The sequence below is a fragment of the Nuphar pumila genome, chromosome 2 (assembly GCF_984573655.1).
Source record: "Nuphar pumila chromosome 2, dmNupPumi1.hap1.1, whole genome shotgun sequence".
Classification (NCBI taxonomy): Eukaryota; Viridiplantae; Streptophyta; class Magnoliopsida; order Nymphaeales; family Nymphaeaceae; genus Nuphar; species Nuphar pumila.
The window spans coordinates 103,540,118-103,556,881 of record NC_143250.1 but is presented as its reverse complement, the minus strand read 5'-3'; the positions used below and the strand labels follow the sequence as shown (position 1 = coordinate 103,556,881).

The window sequence follows — 16,764 nt, the reverse complement described above, 5'->3', positions numbered from 1 at the left end:
AATTTCTTACTCCCCCCCCCCCTTTCTCTTCTCAGAGGAGGAGAAATACTTTTTCTCCAAACGCCATTCATGTGTTCACTTTGGCACTTAAATTTTCCAACTAAAAACCACTGGACTCCTTACAACATGTCGCCCGTCTGACCATGAAATCCACCCAAAGGCGCTTTGACTCCTAACGCTCCTCTTTGCTGAGAAAGTCACTGTATACTTCAATTTCTCACCCACTCTTCTAAAACCAAGTCTCTCTGGCTTGACCGTTACTTGAACCCCAGTGGGGTTCGACAAGGTCACGCTGTAAACCGAGCCGACAGAGCCCACATTCGTGAGCTCACGGCCATACACGACCCTATTCTTTCCTGGTCCAAACACCACAGAAAAAGATGGGTAATTGAGCTGCCCCGGATCTGAGAGCTTCCGTGAGCATGTCGAGTTCGGCCGTTGAGACAGGACCCGGATTTGCACCGCGGTGTAGTTCAATGAGCAAAGGAAGTCAAAGTAGTCCTGGGTGGTCAGGTTGTAGACAAGCCCGGGGGAGAGAGCCTTCTGTGGGTTGACATGGCCCGCCCCGTGGGCGAGGGGTGTGGACGGGGCCCCAGTCGCGGCATCGTGCAGGGGAGAGTTGGTGTTGTCGAGGGTGTAGGCGGTGGTCATGAGGGCGGACCTGATCGCGCTCGGGCTCCAGTCTGGGTGCGCTGCCTTGAGCAAGGCAGCGACCCCGCTGATGTGTGGGCATGACATGGAGGTGCCTGCATGATCCAAGATCCAAATCCATTAATAAACAAAGCACCCCCAAATCCCAATGTACCAAAACAAAACAATAACGGTTGAGTCTTTTATGAAGGCAACAAAGTAAGGGTCTTCCATGCATTCAACCCTTACCAAAACTGACAAATTTAGAGACTCGGATCACCTCTCTTTGATATATGTGCAAATCTCAAAAACCAACGTTCATGCATAACCCAACTTTAACACCACTAACATTATGGATTATGGAACGATGTTCCAAGCTTAAGGTAACGTTTGGAAGTGGAAAAAAGATAGGGAAAATTCTGGTACAAAACGTGAAAAACAGAATCATCCCATAATCCCCATTTTATTCTAAACGCTTGAAAATTTATTCATGTGATTTTTTTTTTTTTTGCATTTGGTACGATTTCCACGTCTCTACATGTGAAAATTTGCTCCACCTAAATAGGTGGAGAAATGGAAAAATAGTGGTGGTGGAGGTCTACTTTTTCCCACCCGTGGATCCCATGCTTTTCATGTGATGGGGAGATTCAATTTTTCCATGTAAACTTTTTCCCACATCCCAACATGGCCCAAAGAAAATGCCGACTTTCTAAGGAAAAAAAAACTCTTCCAAAAGAGGTACAAAGAATGGAATTTTCCATTAAGTGGTCTAAAAGAGGACCCGCATCATTTGAGATAGTATGGGTTCCACCCTACACTGAATCCCAGCCATCCAAACAATGGTTTGGATTGGGGGTCCACATTTTCACCTGGAAGTGGACTGATCCTAGCCGTCCAGATGCATATTAAAGCTAGGATTGACATATAGGATCACTTGTATCCTATTGTCAAAGGATGGGAACCTTTTTTGTGGAAAAGAGAAAAGACGAATTTCACCTGAGATAATGTTGAACTGGGCCTTCCTGGTGTCCCTAGCGAGCCCAGAGGGTCCGACCGCGGGCGACCAAGCGGCCAGGATATTGACCCCCGGTCCGATCAGGTCCGGCTTGAGAATCTCTGGCGTCACCAGATTCGGTCCCCTTGAGCTGAATGCCGCTACCACCGGCGATGGCTTGATCCCGAGCACGGTGCCCCGGAAACTCAGCGTGGCCGTCGGATTGAGATCGGACCGCGCGTACTCCCTGATGAGGTTGCCGACCCTCCTGCCGACGGCGACCGCCGGGAGCAAGTGGCTGTCGGCGACGAGCTCCTCCCCGCTCGCGGCGGTATTGGCGAGTATCATGCCGACCCCTCCGGCGGAAAGAACGACCGCCCCCTTTTCCACGCGGGTGTTCACCCCACGGTCGCAGAACACGATCTTCCCGCGCACGACCGCTGGGTCGAGCGAGCCGGGCAAGCAGAGGCTGCTGGCATTGGCCGTGGAGGTGTAGACCAGGCGGACGCTCCTGCGACCGAGCCCCCTCCCGCTGTAGAGAGACACGCCGGCGAAGATGCGGTGGTCGCCGAGCACGGCGTAGGCCGGGAAGTCGCGGTCGATGGTGCCGGCGCCGACGGTCGTGATCCACGGCGCGACGTTCGCAAGGCTGGAGGGCTCCGGGCCGCTGTTGCCCGCCGAGCAGGAGACGAAGATGCCGTGCTCTGTCGCGGCGAAGGCGGCCGCGGCGATGGTGTCTCCGTAGTAGGGCCCGGCGCCGCCGCCGAGCGAGAGTGAGAGCACGTCGACGCCGTCGTCGATGGCGCGGTCCATCCCGGCCAGGATGTCTGAACTGAAGCACCCGCTGGACCAGCAGACCTTGTAGACCGCGAGGCGGGCGCGGGTCGCCATGCCCCGCGCTGTTCCGCTCGCGTACCCCAGCAGGCTCGCGTTCGCCACCCGCGACCCCGCCGCCGTCGACGCCGTGTGCGTGCCGTGACCGTCACGGTCCCGCGGCGACACCAACTCCGCCGGCTGCCTCCGGGCCGCCGCGCCGCCCATCGCAGTCAGGTACCCACCGGCGAAGCTCCGCGCGCCGATCAGTTTCCTGTTGCAAAGACCGGACCGGAAGTCTGGGCCTGTCTCGCACGCGCCGCGCCAACGCGCCGGGACCGGCCGCATGCCGGCATCGTCGAAGCTCTTGCTCTCCGGCCAGACGCCTGTGTCGAGCACGCCGATCACCACGTCCTGGATCGACTCCGGGTCGGAACCCGCCGACGGGAAGCGACCGTCCCACAGGCTCTCCTCCCGGTCGAGACCCAAGAACTCCGGCGTCCGAGTCGTGTGCTGGTGGTAGACCGCCTCCTCATAGACGCCGTAGACGGCGTCGGAACGCAGAAGGGCGTCGACCTCCTCCGTTTCGAGCGAGGCCGCGAAGCCGTGGAACGCCGAGTCGTACGTATAGATAACCCGGTCTCCGGCCGAGTCTGGGCCCGAGGCGGCCTCGAGCTGGGCGGCGTACCAGTGAGCGTGCGACGAGTATACGGGCGGCATTTGGCCTTTGTTCATGCGCACTATATACGTCTCCCTTGCCAGAGACTCACAGAACAGAGCCAATACACAGACGTGCAAGAGAGAGAGGAAGAAGGATGGCACGAATGCCATGATTTTGGTTTGCTTCAGAGGCAACAGGAGAGAAGCAGAAGAAGTCTTTATATATTTCTCTTGTTGGATAATGGGTCGTGCTCTCTCTCTCTCTCTCTCTCTCTCTTTAGAGAGAGAGAACAATGTATAAATTATGAAAGTAAGGATGGGTCAGGGATCATCCAAGGAATCCATGCACACATGGGAGATGGGATTCAAGAAACCACTGAAATGACTAGGCATGAAATAGGTAATTTATAAGAGGGAAGGACGTTTGGTAAGATTATGAGAAACCAAATGTGGCTCTGTGGGGTTTTAGTGGGCTCACCATTAACAAGAAGAAAACTAGTAAAGGATGAGCTGGTCATCACTCCGTGGGGTTTCAATAATTTCTCAATGTTCATTATATATATATATATATATATATATATATAGAGAGAGAGAGAGAGAGAGAGAGAGAGGATGAGGAGTAGGGGGTACGCGTTTAGTGCCTAGGATAGCGGTTAGATTGATTTTGATGGATGGCGGATCACATGGTCCACGGCCTTCGTGGGTCTCGTAGTCCGTAGATTGAGGCGCTTTTGGTGCATGTCTCTTTCTTTTATTCTACACCCTTCCTTCCCCTCCCAACGGTTACTTTTCATCTTTTTATTACTCCCTTTTCCCCTTTCTGGGAGCTGATAACAACAACAAAAAAAAATGAGGAATTTGGTGTGAGCGTGCCTGAGATGTGTTCAGGATGAAATGATTAGGGCAACTTCTTTTTGGTATGACCGAACTGAACTGACCAGCCAACGTCTCGTGTCTGTACTATCGGTGCTCAGAGAGGACAAGCGTATTTTCATAAAGAAATGAGTCAGAAGATGGTCTTGGATTAGGGGTGTCAACGGGGCCTGGTTTACCCGTACCGGACCTGAACCAAACCCTATAGGGTTCGGGAATGGTGATAAATAAGATGACCTGAGTTCAGACCATTAATACATAGACCCGGGTATAGTTTGTGAAATGTTATATTAGACTCAGACCCGACCTGATTAAGACCTGCAATTTTTTAATATAAAAATGATAAAAAAATATGGTTTTACTAAGTATGGTCCGGGTTTGGTTCATGCAGTTCTTATCAGGCCTGAGTATAGTTTTTTATAGTAGACTCAAGTCTGTACAGGATACCATACCTGAAAATCTGGTCGAAGTCTTCTTCCACCTGAGTCTGAACCAAACCCGGATCGTTGACACCCCTAGTCTGGACTCTAGGGACTTCCTCCTTGTCCTTGTTTCTATGAGTTTATGTATTCATCTTCTTCTTGCTTTCATCCGTTGTATGGACGTCTATCTGCTATGTGTAAGTGTTGAATTTTGCTTTGTGTGTCGCGGTTATAATTGATTTTTGAGATGTGGTAGCCAACAAATAAGACGAGAGATGTTTCAAACAACAATTTTCTTTTTTTGAAATGGATATTGTTCGTTAGTGCTTACTTTTTTGTTTTTCTATTTTCTTCCCCTCAAACCGCTCTGTTTGGATCTTTTTTTACTGTTTATAAGATACAAAGCCTAGATTTGGTGAGGTTCCAGCTGCCCATGTGAGCAAAATGTTCTCGTGTGGGTCAAACAATGTTTAATTTCATTAGACTTCTGTGTGTGTGTGTGTGAGAGTGAGATAGAGTTAGTGATGAAAACGACTTACTTTTAGCGTTTGAGAGCAATTAAAGAAGTTTTGATACGAAGATGGAAGAAGCTCTAGCTTTTGCAGCTCATGGAAACGAGATTGTTTTTGGGAAATGACAGTCCTAAAGCAAAAAAAAAAAAAATGGAAAAGATTTTTCTATCAAAAATTAAACTTTTTAGAAAAACCTTTCTTTCAAAAATGTTCTCTCATTTGAAACTGTTGTAACTTTTTCTCTACTACTTTTTACTTTTCCTATTATTTTATCACTTTCAAACATGCCCTTAATAGCTGAGGAAAGAAGGTGTGCACTCCAGTCTCTACGGTGTGGAGCTGCTCGATTTCGATGGCATCTACAATTGAGAAAAACTGTTTGCTATTTTGTCATATGCAATGAATGGTACTCCTTGCTCCAACGTGTCAAGCATTTTTCGATTGTCAATTCTTGAGAGGGAGAGGCATTTGGCACCAAGTCAAATTTATTATGAACTTACGGAAATGACACGATTTCAGTGGACTCTGCGGAGGTTGGGAATAAGGTCTCAAAATTCTACCCTCCATTCCTGCCTTCATCCCCGCACCAGTTTTGATTTTAACCTCCATCTCTGGTTCAAGTGAGGCGAGGTGGGGCAGGGCAGGGAAAAGCTTGAGTTCACCTCCATCCCTGTTTCAGGGTCCAAACAGGGTGAGGTGGGGGCGGAGCCCCGTTTTCATCGGGTCCACTGCCATCCCTACTTCTGTCACTTATCAATGCTTGAAATGGTTCTGACTTTTGAATAGGTCTGCAGGCCTACATTCTGGGTGTTTATACAAATAAGAAGCTACCCTCCTTGGGATGACATTCATCTATGCATAGTTGTCTCAAAAATATTCTCAACCGTACCGTCTACTCTGCATGCTAGAAGCCGTCTATTTAGAGCATTAAATACCAAGATCAAATATGGTTTGGACGCATGGTGCAACTACAATATGCTTACAACTAGGGGTGTCAACGGGTCGGGTTTGAATCGGATCCAGGTAGAATCAGACTTGGACCAGATTTTTGGGTATGGTATCGGGTTCAGACCCAGGTTTAATCGGGTCTACTATAAGAGAAACCATACCTGAATCCGATCAGAATTATGAGACCCAGACCCACCTGGACCATACCCGGTAAAATAATACTTTTTATCACTTTTACGTTGAAAAACTATGGGTCATAATCAGAACTCAGGTCGAGACGTCGTACCTGTGTTTTATGGGGCCTGAGGCCGGAGGGAAAAAATGGGCCTCCTATTAATATTAGGAGTTTAGGGCCAGGGCCTCCGATTTTTTTTTAAAGAATCAAAATAACAATAAAATTTGCATTCACATTAAACAAATATAATATTTCAAATATTTATATTATATTAAATAAAAATGTATAAAATATTTATATAAACTACTTAAACAATACTCATTGGCCTTAAAAATGGGCCCCTAAAATTTTTTTGGGCCCTGAGGCCCAAGCCTCATTGGCCTCTTTACAGGTTCGGCTCTGAGACCAGGTCTAGTATAAAATTTCATAAACTATACCATGCTCCATGTATTAATCGGACCTTCAGGTCCGAACCCGAGTCTTAATCAAGTCTTCTTATTTGTCACTGTATGTTTAGGTCGGATCCAGACCCATTGACACCCCTAGTCCAAACAGGCCGTAGAAAAGAAAGCTCAATGATTTGCCATGGAAGACGCAAAAATATGTGAGAAGGTGACCGGAAATCAAATTTATAAATCAAGGCCACAGTTTTCATGTCTTTTCATGTTAGAACAAGGGCGTTTGAGAAAGTGAGAAAAATATGATGGATATTTTGGGAAAACTAGTTTTCATAACTCTACCATTTTTTAGGGCATGTTTGGAATGAAAAAAAAAGCACAAGGAAAAAAATTTGTCTACGACAAGTTTTGATATGATAACTTTTCTAAATGAAAGAAAGAAAGAGCAGCGCCCCCGCATGTGTTGAAGGCTTCTTCCTTCGTGATGGTGGCCATGACATGGGCGCAGGCCTTCTAGATCAGCCTGTAGAGCAGTATGGTCAACATCTTTGCTCCTCGGTCCCTCACTGCATCAACGTTGTGCGTGTTGGCAAACTCACAACAGTCAAAGAATTTGGTCACCCAGTATGACCGGTGGGTGCATTCAAGCTCTGATCGGGTGCAGCCGCAACTGAGCCCCAACTGTGCATGTTAGTCGATAGGTGCCAAAGAGTCTGCCACCACCAAAGCAACCAGAATCCTTGAGTAAAATTCATCAAAGCAACCAAAATCTGACTAGAATTCATAAGAAAGCCAATCCACTTTTTTCGACAGAAAAAGCTGGGGTTAGGTAGACGCCGAACCGTTATGTTGGATATTTCGAACTGAGTGACCTGGTTTGACACAATGCACTAATGAAGGCTTTAGTAGATAGTTAGTGGGGAGGGGGTTACCTGAATGTGAAGAGTTCACATTCAATATGACATGTGAAGGGTTCACATACATGAATGCCATGTATGCAACCCCCTACTATAAATTGAGGCATAGTTCTTTGATGAGAGCAACCAAGGTGTCCTCTTTCTCTCATTTGGGTTCAATAGACTGAGGAGAACGTCGTGCACCTACACCAATGCTCTTTTCATCCATAGCGTCTACTGGTATGTGTTCTTGCTTTTTATATTAGGGTTATGTTTTAAGAACACCAACATTGGGTTATGAGCCCACACTTCTCATTCGCTGCAAGTGTGGGTGCGTCGACGTTCATGCAACGCTCAATGAAAATTTGTATAAGTGAACTTCTCTTTTGTTGGACTCCTGTTCAATTTTGGGAAGTCGGATGGCGACGGGGGAGGAGTTGTCTGGCGCACCATAGTCTGCAGGTTGGCAATTGTTGTTGCCTTCCCGCGAAGGCGGCGATAGTCGCCGCAATGCCTGAATTTTGTTTTGCACCACATTTTTTAAGCCCCCGTCATGTGTTTCCCCTACTGAACCCCCTACTTCAACAAAATTTGTTTATACCCCTTAAAGGATCACCCTCAACGGGGTCTATCGACGCTGTAAACAACCCTGGCATCGAGGGTTGGCCACTACTGGCTGGCCAACGCCAGTGGCTACTCTTGGTTGACCGCCATTGGCAACGACCAGTGGCGAAGGCTGGATGTCACCGAATGGAGGAGCATAAAAGCAGGGGGTGAGAACCCATTTTTTTTATTGACCTCCACCGCCGCAACCGCCTGCGGTCGGCCCAGGGCATCGATGACTTGTCGTTCACTGGCGGCAACCAAGACTCACCAGCCATTGACGACGGAGGTTGTCTATCATAGGGCAAAAGGAGGGGGTCGCCGGTGGCCGTCAACTAAAACTGGGGGGGGGCAAAGGTTTAAAAACCAGCCGTAGTGGCTTTCGATTTCAGGTATTTTGGGGCTGGTCTGATCCGAAATTGAACCTAAACGGTTTCGGGTGGATCGGGTTGTTGCCGCTCTTTACGGACCCGATTCATACTCGAATCCAAGGATCCGGGTGGATCGAATATGTATCATGTCACAGGGCAGGCTAGATCCACAAACCAGATTCATTATGGTCCGCGTGAATTGGGTAAGGACATGATCCTTGGATCAGACCTGAACCCATTTGGTTTCAGGGTCTGTGTCTAATCCAGACAGATCGAACCTAGGATCTGGATCTGAACCGGATCCATCATGGATCAAGTCTAGGTCTGGATGGGGTCGATGAACCAGATCTGACCCATATCCAATTTAGATTTGATCGAGTCTGGATCGTGGGATCCAACACGGGACCCGATCATACACGGGTCTAGATCTAAATCGAGGGATCCGACCTAGGATCCATTAGAACTGGATCTAGATCCATATTGAATCGGATCAGGTTTGAAATAAGGTCCATGTACTATTTGAACTTATTTAAAATTAAACTGGTTCTATGATCGATACAGGCATTTCGAGACCGATTTAGGGCTAATTTTGACCGGTCCCTATCGGTTTTTCACCGGATCCTGAATATACAAACCTTGTTTTCATAAATATATTAAGGAATATAGATTTTCTCATACAATTTTAGGGGTTTATGAGCTTTTGTACATGTATCAGACTAGTTCAACTATTCTAAGACTGGTTCAAGCCCTTAGTTGATCGATTTGGGGCCATTTTAGACATGTTCAAAACACTTTTAGACCGATTCCAGCTTGAGGACCCAGAATATTAACATAAGAGCATTTTCATGTTATAGGTGTTTATTATCATGGAAGCATGACTTTTTTACATGCAATTGATGCTATTCAAGTTATGCATGATATTTAAGCATGAATTATGACTAAATTCATGACATACGTGATTGTTTTCATCAAAACTTTATTTATGTGCATAAGTTGAAGCATGAATTCATATTTTTTTATGATAGAATACATATTTTATGATGAATATACATGCATTATTATGTGTGCATGGGTATGCTCCATAATACAAATATGTTTGCGGTAAAAGATCCCGATTAACTAACTCATATAATCACCAAAGTGATCTTAGTTGTGTTGAGTAAAAATTCTTTGTACCGTGTTAAGATTCAGTATTATAATTGTGTGTGACTTTATAAAACAATGATTCTACCCAAATGTAGGTCATTGTGTTCCATATTCGCATAGGGTGTAATAGTAGATGTGTATATCAGCTCATGAAGCATATTCATACCTAAAGGTACAATACTAAATTGTCTCTAGTTACATGATTTGTTAGTTTCACAAATTGATGTCAAATCTTTATGAATTGAAAAGATGAAGCAATTATGAGTATTATCGTTTCTACCAAAGTGAAACGATAATGGCCCAATTATGTTTGTCTCAAAAAGGTAATTAATAAATGGTCTTAGTTTTTTACCTTTTCAACATGAGCCTTGTTTAAGCAATTATAAGGTATTTTTGTTTCATTTCTTGTTGTATGAGGTTCTTTCATCATTGATGATTCTAGTGACATCCTCATGTTATATGAATTTAATTTTTCGAATTGAAAATAAATAGTATTATTTACTTTGGGTTACATGAACCTAGATTTGTCTCTAAGGATTGACGAACCTCTCGCTCTTACAGAGCTGAGTACAACCGAACAAAAGGCTACCTCTAAGAAGTGAGAGCATTGGAATAGGCTTATCCTATTGCTTTTGCAATCTTGAGTGGTAAAAAACATTCGAGGTGTCATTCCTCACTACAGGACAGTGAAGAAATTTCTAGGAGACATTGAGACTCAATTCTAACATGGTTAAGGTCAGTACACTGATGTCTAAATTGGTGTCAATGAAATATTCTGGTGATAGTCACATCCGATAGCATATCTTAGAGATGAGAAACATTGCATATCAACTGAATGATATAAAGTTCATCATTTTAGACTCCTTTTTGGTCTATCTGATTTTGACCTCGTTGCTTATTGAATATGGATTCTTTAAGATCTCCTACAACACACATAATGATAAGTGATCTTTTAATGACCTCTTGGCCAAGTATGTTGAAGATAAAGAAAGATTTAAGGATGAAAAGGTGCCGAGTGCACATATGGTCTCTCATAAGAAAAACATAGGCCGAGGGCAAAAAAAGTTCCTTTAAGAAGAAAACCTCTGGAGAGAGTTCAAACTCTCAAGTGAAAATCAAATACCAAGCAAGAGGTTGTTCTATAAAGTATTTTTTCTGCAAGAAGAAATGACATAAGAAGGTGGACTGCCTAAAGCATAAAAAATGACTCAAAAATAAATGTAATAAGTTATTTGTTTCTCATGAGTGTAATTTGATCTATGTTTCATTGCATAGTTGGTGGATTGATTTTGGTACCACGATGCATATTGTCAACTCTTTGAAGGCATTTTTGAACAAAAAGAAACCAACAGAGCATGAAATAAGATGCTTTCTCATATCAAGAACGTTGGAACCTACAGAGTTGTGTTGAAGTCATGATTCATTTTGAATTTGGTCGATACATTTTATGTTTCATTCTATAGTCAGAATCTTATTTCGATTTCAAAACTTGATAAGTTTGATTTTCTTTTTAAATTTGAAAGTCCAAACTTATTATTGTTAAAAATTCTATTTTTTTAGGTTCTGCATATGTGTGTGATGGTTTGTATCATTTGAAAACCAAATTTTAAATTCAAGAATCTCATTCCGTTGAGAACATAATAATTGACAATAAACGTGACCTAAAGGAGGATCAATTATATTTGTTTTAACATCAATAGTTAGGACACATTTTGAAAGAGAGAGTCTAAAAATTTGTGAAAGAAGAAATTCTTAGATCCCTTGATTTCATAGATACAGAACCATGTTTTGACTGCATAAAGGCTAAGCAATCTAACACATATAAGAAAGATGTCAAATGCAGCAATGGAAAATTAGAGATCGTGCATACGGATGTTTGCAGGCCTTTTTTTATGTTATACGAGTGAAAAATATTTTGTTACCTTTATAGATTACTCAAGGTATATGTATCTTTACTTATTATTTAAAAAATCTAAAGTCTTTCAGGTTTTTAAAGACTTCAAGAAAGAAGTAGAGAAACAAATCAGTGAAGTTATTAAAGTGGTTAGGCCTGATAGGGTGGTGAATATTATGGTTATTTCACTGAGATGGGACAAAATGAAGGGTCATCAACGTAGTTTCTAAAAGAAAAATGTATTGTAAATCAATATACCATGTCTGATAGTGCTTATCAAAATGGTGTAGCTGAAAGAAGAAACCACATGCTTAATGAAATGGTTTGAACGATGTTGAGTCATTCAAACCTTCATTTAACCTGGTGGGTGAAGCTCTTAGGACAATAATACATATTTTGAATAAGGTTCCTATAAAGGTCGTTTAAAAGACTCTTTACAAGCTATGAACTGGTAGAAAACCTTCTTTGTCATATATATGTATATGGAGATGTCCAGTTGAAGCTAAATTGCATAACTCAAATATAAAAGTCTTTGATCCTAGGACGACTAGTGATTTTTTCATTGGTTATCCAAAAAAATCAAAAGGCTTTATGTTTTATTATCCATCTCATATACCACAGATTGTGAAAACAGATAAAACAAGATTTTTTGAAAATAGTTATATTGGGATAGATGCGTCTCAAAGTTTTAAATTTGAGAAAATGCAAAATTCAAGTTCCATACCTATGAATGAAAAAGATCCACTTTTTTTATTATTGCCACTTTGAATAATGCGAGGGAAAATCAGATCAATGAACATCAATCTCAAATAGAACAAGTTGTTGATGAGAATATACAACAACAAGATGCAAAGGTTTATTTTGAACCACCTGTATGGAGGTCTATGAGGACCAAAAGATCTGCTATCCATCCAGACTATGTGGTGTATTTGCAATAGCCCAATGATTTTATAGACATTGATGATGATCCATTCACCTTTGTAGAAGCCATTGAAAGTGAAAGATTGACATATTGGATCAATGTCATGAAAGAAAAGCTTGACTCTATGACAAAAAACTAAATGTGAGATCTTATACCTCGACCTGATAAAGTAAGACCTCTTGGTTGTAAGTGGGTCTTTAAAACCAAAACAGACTCCAAAAAGAAAGATAGAGATGTACAAGACTAGGCTTGTTGCAAAAGGTTTCACACAGATGGAAGGCATTGATTATAATGAGACTTTTTCTCTTGTCTCAACTAAAGAATAGTTGAGGATAATCATGTCCCTCGTAGCTCATTTTTTATTTAAAGCTATATCAAATGAATGTAAAAACTGTTTTTCCAAATTGGGATCTAGAAGATGAAGTATATATATAATAACCTCCTGGTTTCAGTGTAGATGACTAGAATCATTTTGTTTGCAAATTGAAGAAGTCAATTTATAGACTTTTTAAGTGGTATAAAAAGTTCAATCAGGTAATTTTAAACTTTAGATTCACTGAAAACATTGTTGATCAGTACATATACCTTAAGACTAATGGGAGTAAGTTCATAATTTTGGTTTTATATGTTGATAATATTCTTCTTGCAACAAATGATTTAAGCATATTACATGAGACAAAATATTTTTTTTCTCTCATTTTGACATGAAGGACATGAGTGAGGCCGCATGTGTCTTTGGAATTGAGATATGTCGTGATAGAACTAAGGGTGTCATTGGCCTCTCTCAGAAATCCTATATTCTTAAGGATCTTAAAAGATATGGGATGAAAAATTGTTCTCCTAAATCAACACCCATAGTGAAAGAGGATAAATTGAGCCTAAATGACTGTCCTCGGGATGATAATAAAAATGCTCAGATAGCAATTGTCATATATGCTTCGCCAGTTGGGAGTTTGCAGTACGCGCATACCTGCACACGACCAGATATCATATTTGTTGTGAGAATGCTTGGCAGATATTAGTCTAATCCAGACATTGTGCACTGGAAGGCAGCGAAGAAGGTCATGTGTTGTTTGCAATGAATGAATGACTATATATTGACTTACAGAAAGGTTGACCACCTAGAGGTCATTGAATACTCTGATGCAGACTTGAGAGGATGTCTCGATAATAGAAAGTTCACTATTGGATACATCTTCCTATTGGCATGTGGTGTCATCTTATGGAGAAGCAGAAAGCAGTTTACAATTGTTGCTCATACCATGGAAGTAGAATTCATTGCTCTATACGAGAATTTATCTCAGGCCATTTGGATAAGAAACTTCATTATGGGTCTTGGGATTGTGGACTCTATTGAGAAATCACTAAAGATTTTTTGTGATAATGAAGTTGTTGTGTCTTTTTTAAATAACAACAAGAGTTCAACCTCGTGTTAACACATGAAGTTAAAGTACTTTGTTGTTAAAGAAATAATTGAGAATCATCTAATATGTATTAACACAATCGGTATGAAGGAAATGACTCTTAATTCTCTTTGTAAAGGGCTAGCACCGAGATTATATTCCCAACATGAAAAGGGGATGTGTCTGTCTGATTTCTTCTGATGTATGACAATACATTATAGTTATATGTGATCATATTTGTGAAACTAAATTGATTCACTATGGCTTTATGTATTTTTTATTCTGCATAAAGGATCTTTTATTTGGGTAGAGAGAATAACAAAATAACAAAATAACAATATTAAAGGACAAATAAAATGAGTTAGAGACCAACCTATTCATAAGTGTAATCTTAACATACTAAAGCACTGAAAATGAATTATATTGTAGTGCATGAAAATATGACATGTCAAAAAGAGGTGTTCATCTTCATGACTCATGTGGTTTATTCTTATGATACCATATAGCATGTGAACCCACTTGAAAATTGTGTCGAGATAACGGTAAAGAACCTCGATTTTGTGCCTTTCCGTGTCAATGTGTCAAGTGAGAGAATGTTGGATATTTTGGATCGGGTCTAACCCTGAGTAACCCAGTTTGACATAAGGCACTAATGAAGGCTTCAGTGGGGAGTTAGTGGGCAGGGGGTTACGTGAATGTGAAGAGTTTACATACATGAATGCCATGTATGTAACCTCCCACTCTCCCCCCACTATAAATTGAAGCATGGTTGCTTGATGAGAGCAACCTAGGTGTTATCTTTTTCTCATTTAGGTTCAGGGTCCTACTCACCATCGACTTGATAGCCTGGGCTTATCGTGGTCATCGATAGGCTAAGGACAATGTCATGCACCTGCATCAACGCTCTTTTCATCCATGGCGTCTAATGGTATGTGTTATTACTTTTTACATTCCGGTTATGTTTTAAGAAGGCCAACACCTTATACAACCATACCATTGGGATTCAAAATTTCAACGTCACATAACAAAGGTAACATGCACTAATTTCTCATGCCAGACAAATGGAGCCCCCGTTTGTAGAAAACCAATCCACTTGGTCAGGACTAGGAAGCAAGATGAGGCGCTTGTAGCTATGCACGTAAAGTCCAGCCCCTCCCCTGTTGACCCAACAAGAGAGCGAGGGCGGGGGGGGGCTCGGCCCCTCCCCTGAAATCAAAAGGAGCAGGGTGGAAGGCTTGGCCCCTTCCCTGCTGAAAATAAAGAGGGGCTCAGCCCCTCCCCTGCCGAAAACAAAGGGAGCAGTGGGGGCTCAGCACCTCCCCTGCAAACCCAACAAGAGAGCGAGAGGGAAGGGCTTGGCCCCTCCCCTGCAGAAAACAGAGGGAGCAGGGGGGGCTCAGCCCCTCCCTTGCCGACCCAACAAAAGAGCGAGAGGGGGGAGGGGTTCGACCCCTCTCCTGTCGACCCAACAAGAGAGCGAGAGGGGGGGACTCAACCCCTTCCCTACCGAAAATAGAGGGAGCATGGGGGGCTCAGTCCCTCCCCTGCCGACCCAACAAGAGAGCGAGAGGGGGGCTCAACCCCTCCCCTGAAATCAAAAGGAGCAGGATAGAGGGCTCAAACCCTTCCCTGCCGAAAATAGGGAGGGGCTCGGCCCCTCCCCTGCCGAAAACAGATGGAGTAGGGGGGGGGGGGGGGGGGGCTCAGCCCCTCCCCTACCGACCCAACAAGAGAGCGAGAGGGGGGAGGGGCTCTGCCCCTCCCATGCTAACCCAACAAGAGAGCGAGAGGGGGGGGCTCGACCCCTCCCCTACCGACACAAGCAGAGAGCGAGAGGAACATACCTGCGATGAGGGAGAGAAGGAGCTTAGGAGGTGGCGTCGGGAGAAGAGGGCTCAAGCTGAGTTGCGCGGGAGAGGAGAGGAGAGTAGTGATTTGGGCAAAAAAAAATTACCCTAATCACTCCTTTTCATCGGGGGGGTTAACGTCTGAAATGTAGATGAAAATGACCTTGGGTGTGTTGACCGCACTGAGGGTCATGTTGACCGCACCCGCATCGCGTCGATGCGGGTGCGGCACCTGCTTTGCCGAGTGCCTGTTACTTAGTCTAATAGTCGATTCATATAAAATCAAGCATGTAGATTAAATATGTATGATCAGATTTAAAAAAAAAAACTTTCCAAAGCCTGATAAGCTAGAAAAGTGGTAGACAGCTACCACATACTATATATATATTTTTTATCAATGCACTCATGCGAGACAAGTTGAGCCAAACACTCTGTGTTCAGGCACGACTCGTTTAAGCAAAATGAGCTGCTCGTGGCTTGGCTGGCCAAACTACATGAGCAGATCATGACAAACCGAACCAAGCTGAGCCGAGTCATAAGCTGTTCGGTTAATTTACCTGCCCTAGTTAAAAACAGCATTCTTGAAAGGATCGGGTGAAGGTGCTCTCAAATGAGATCCTTGCTGCTACGTCGATGCGACCATGTGGCAGGTGCTGATTAGTCCCTCAGGCGTTCAGTTTGTTTTGACGCCATCACCTGATCCACTGCTGGTTGGGTGGCTCGAGATCACGATAATTGGCTCCCTGGATGTCCAAACAAATATTGGTTTAGGGGAGGCAGGCCTTCCATTATGCATGATTAGTCAAGCCCCTCAATTTGCAAAGTACAGGTCAAAGCACGCAATAAACCTAAACCTCAGACAACTGCTTTATCTCGAGCCCTCCAATTTCTGTCAACGATTTGCAACATATCCACTGGAATTCCCTGGGTAAAAGAACAAGCAGGCTTCATCATAACACCCTCCCTCAACCATTGAGTAGGGTTGGCAATAGATATAAGAGCTCGGACCTGGATTTTGACCCAGATCAGATCAATATTATCAAGCTTAAATAGTATATATTGGAATCTTGGCTGAATCTGGAACAAATATGGTGGATCTACTCCAATTAATGTGTAATAGAATCAGCAAACGTAATTAAGTTCACGTCAAAATCAGGCCCAACCCAAACCTGTTTCAGTTCGAATCAGCTTTGTCCACACGAAGAAAGGAGTTATAAGTAACGAAAATATGAATCTCATGGAGAGTTTGATCCTGGC

General features: G+C 43.3%; 1 protein-coding gene across 1 annotated transcript; it reads right to left on the bottom strand.

The window, feature by feature from the left end:
• On the bottom strand, positions 1 to 3,268 carry LOC149846493 (subtilisin-like protease SBT1.8). The gene is made up of 2 exons (XM_089991469.1): positions 1,627 to 3,268; positions 1 to 746 (listed from the first exon to the last, which is right to left on the bottom strand). The coding sequence occupies exons 1-2, from the start codon at positions 3,266 to 3,268 to the stop codon at positions 88 to 90; spliced, it is 2,301 nt and encodes a 766-aa protein (XP_089847595.1). The 3' UTR covers positions 1 to 87.
• Between the last annotated feature and the right edge of the window lie 13,496 nt (positions 3,269 to 16,764).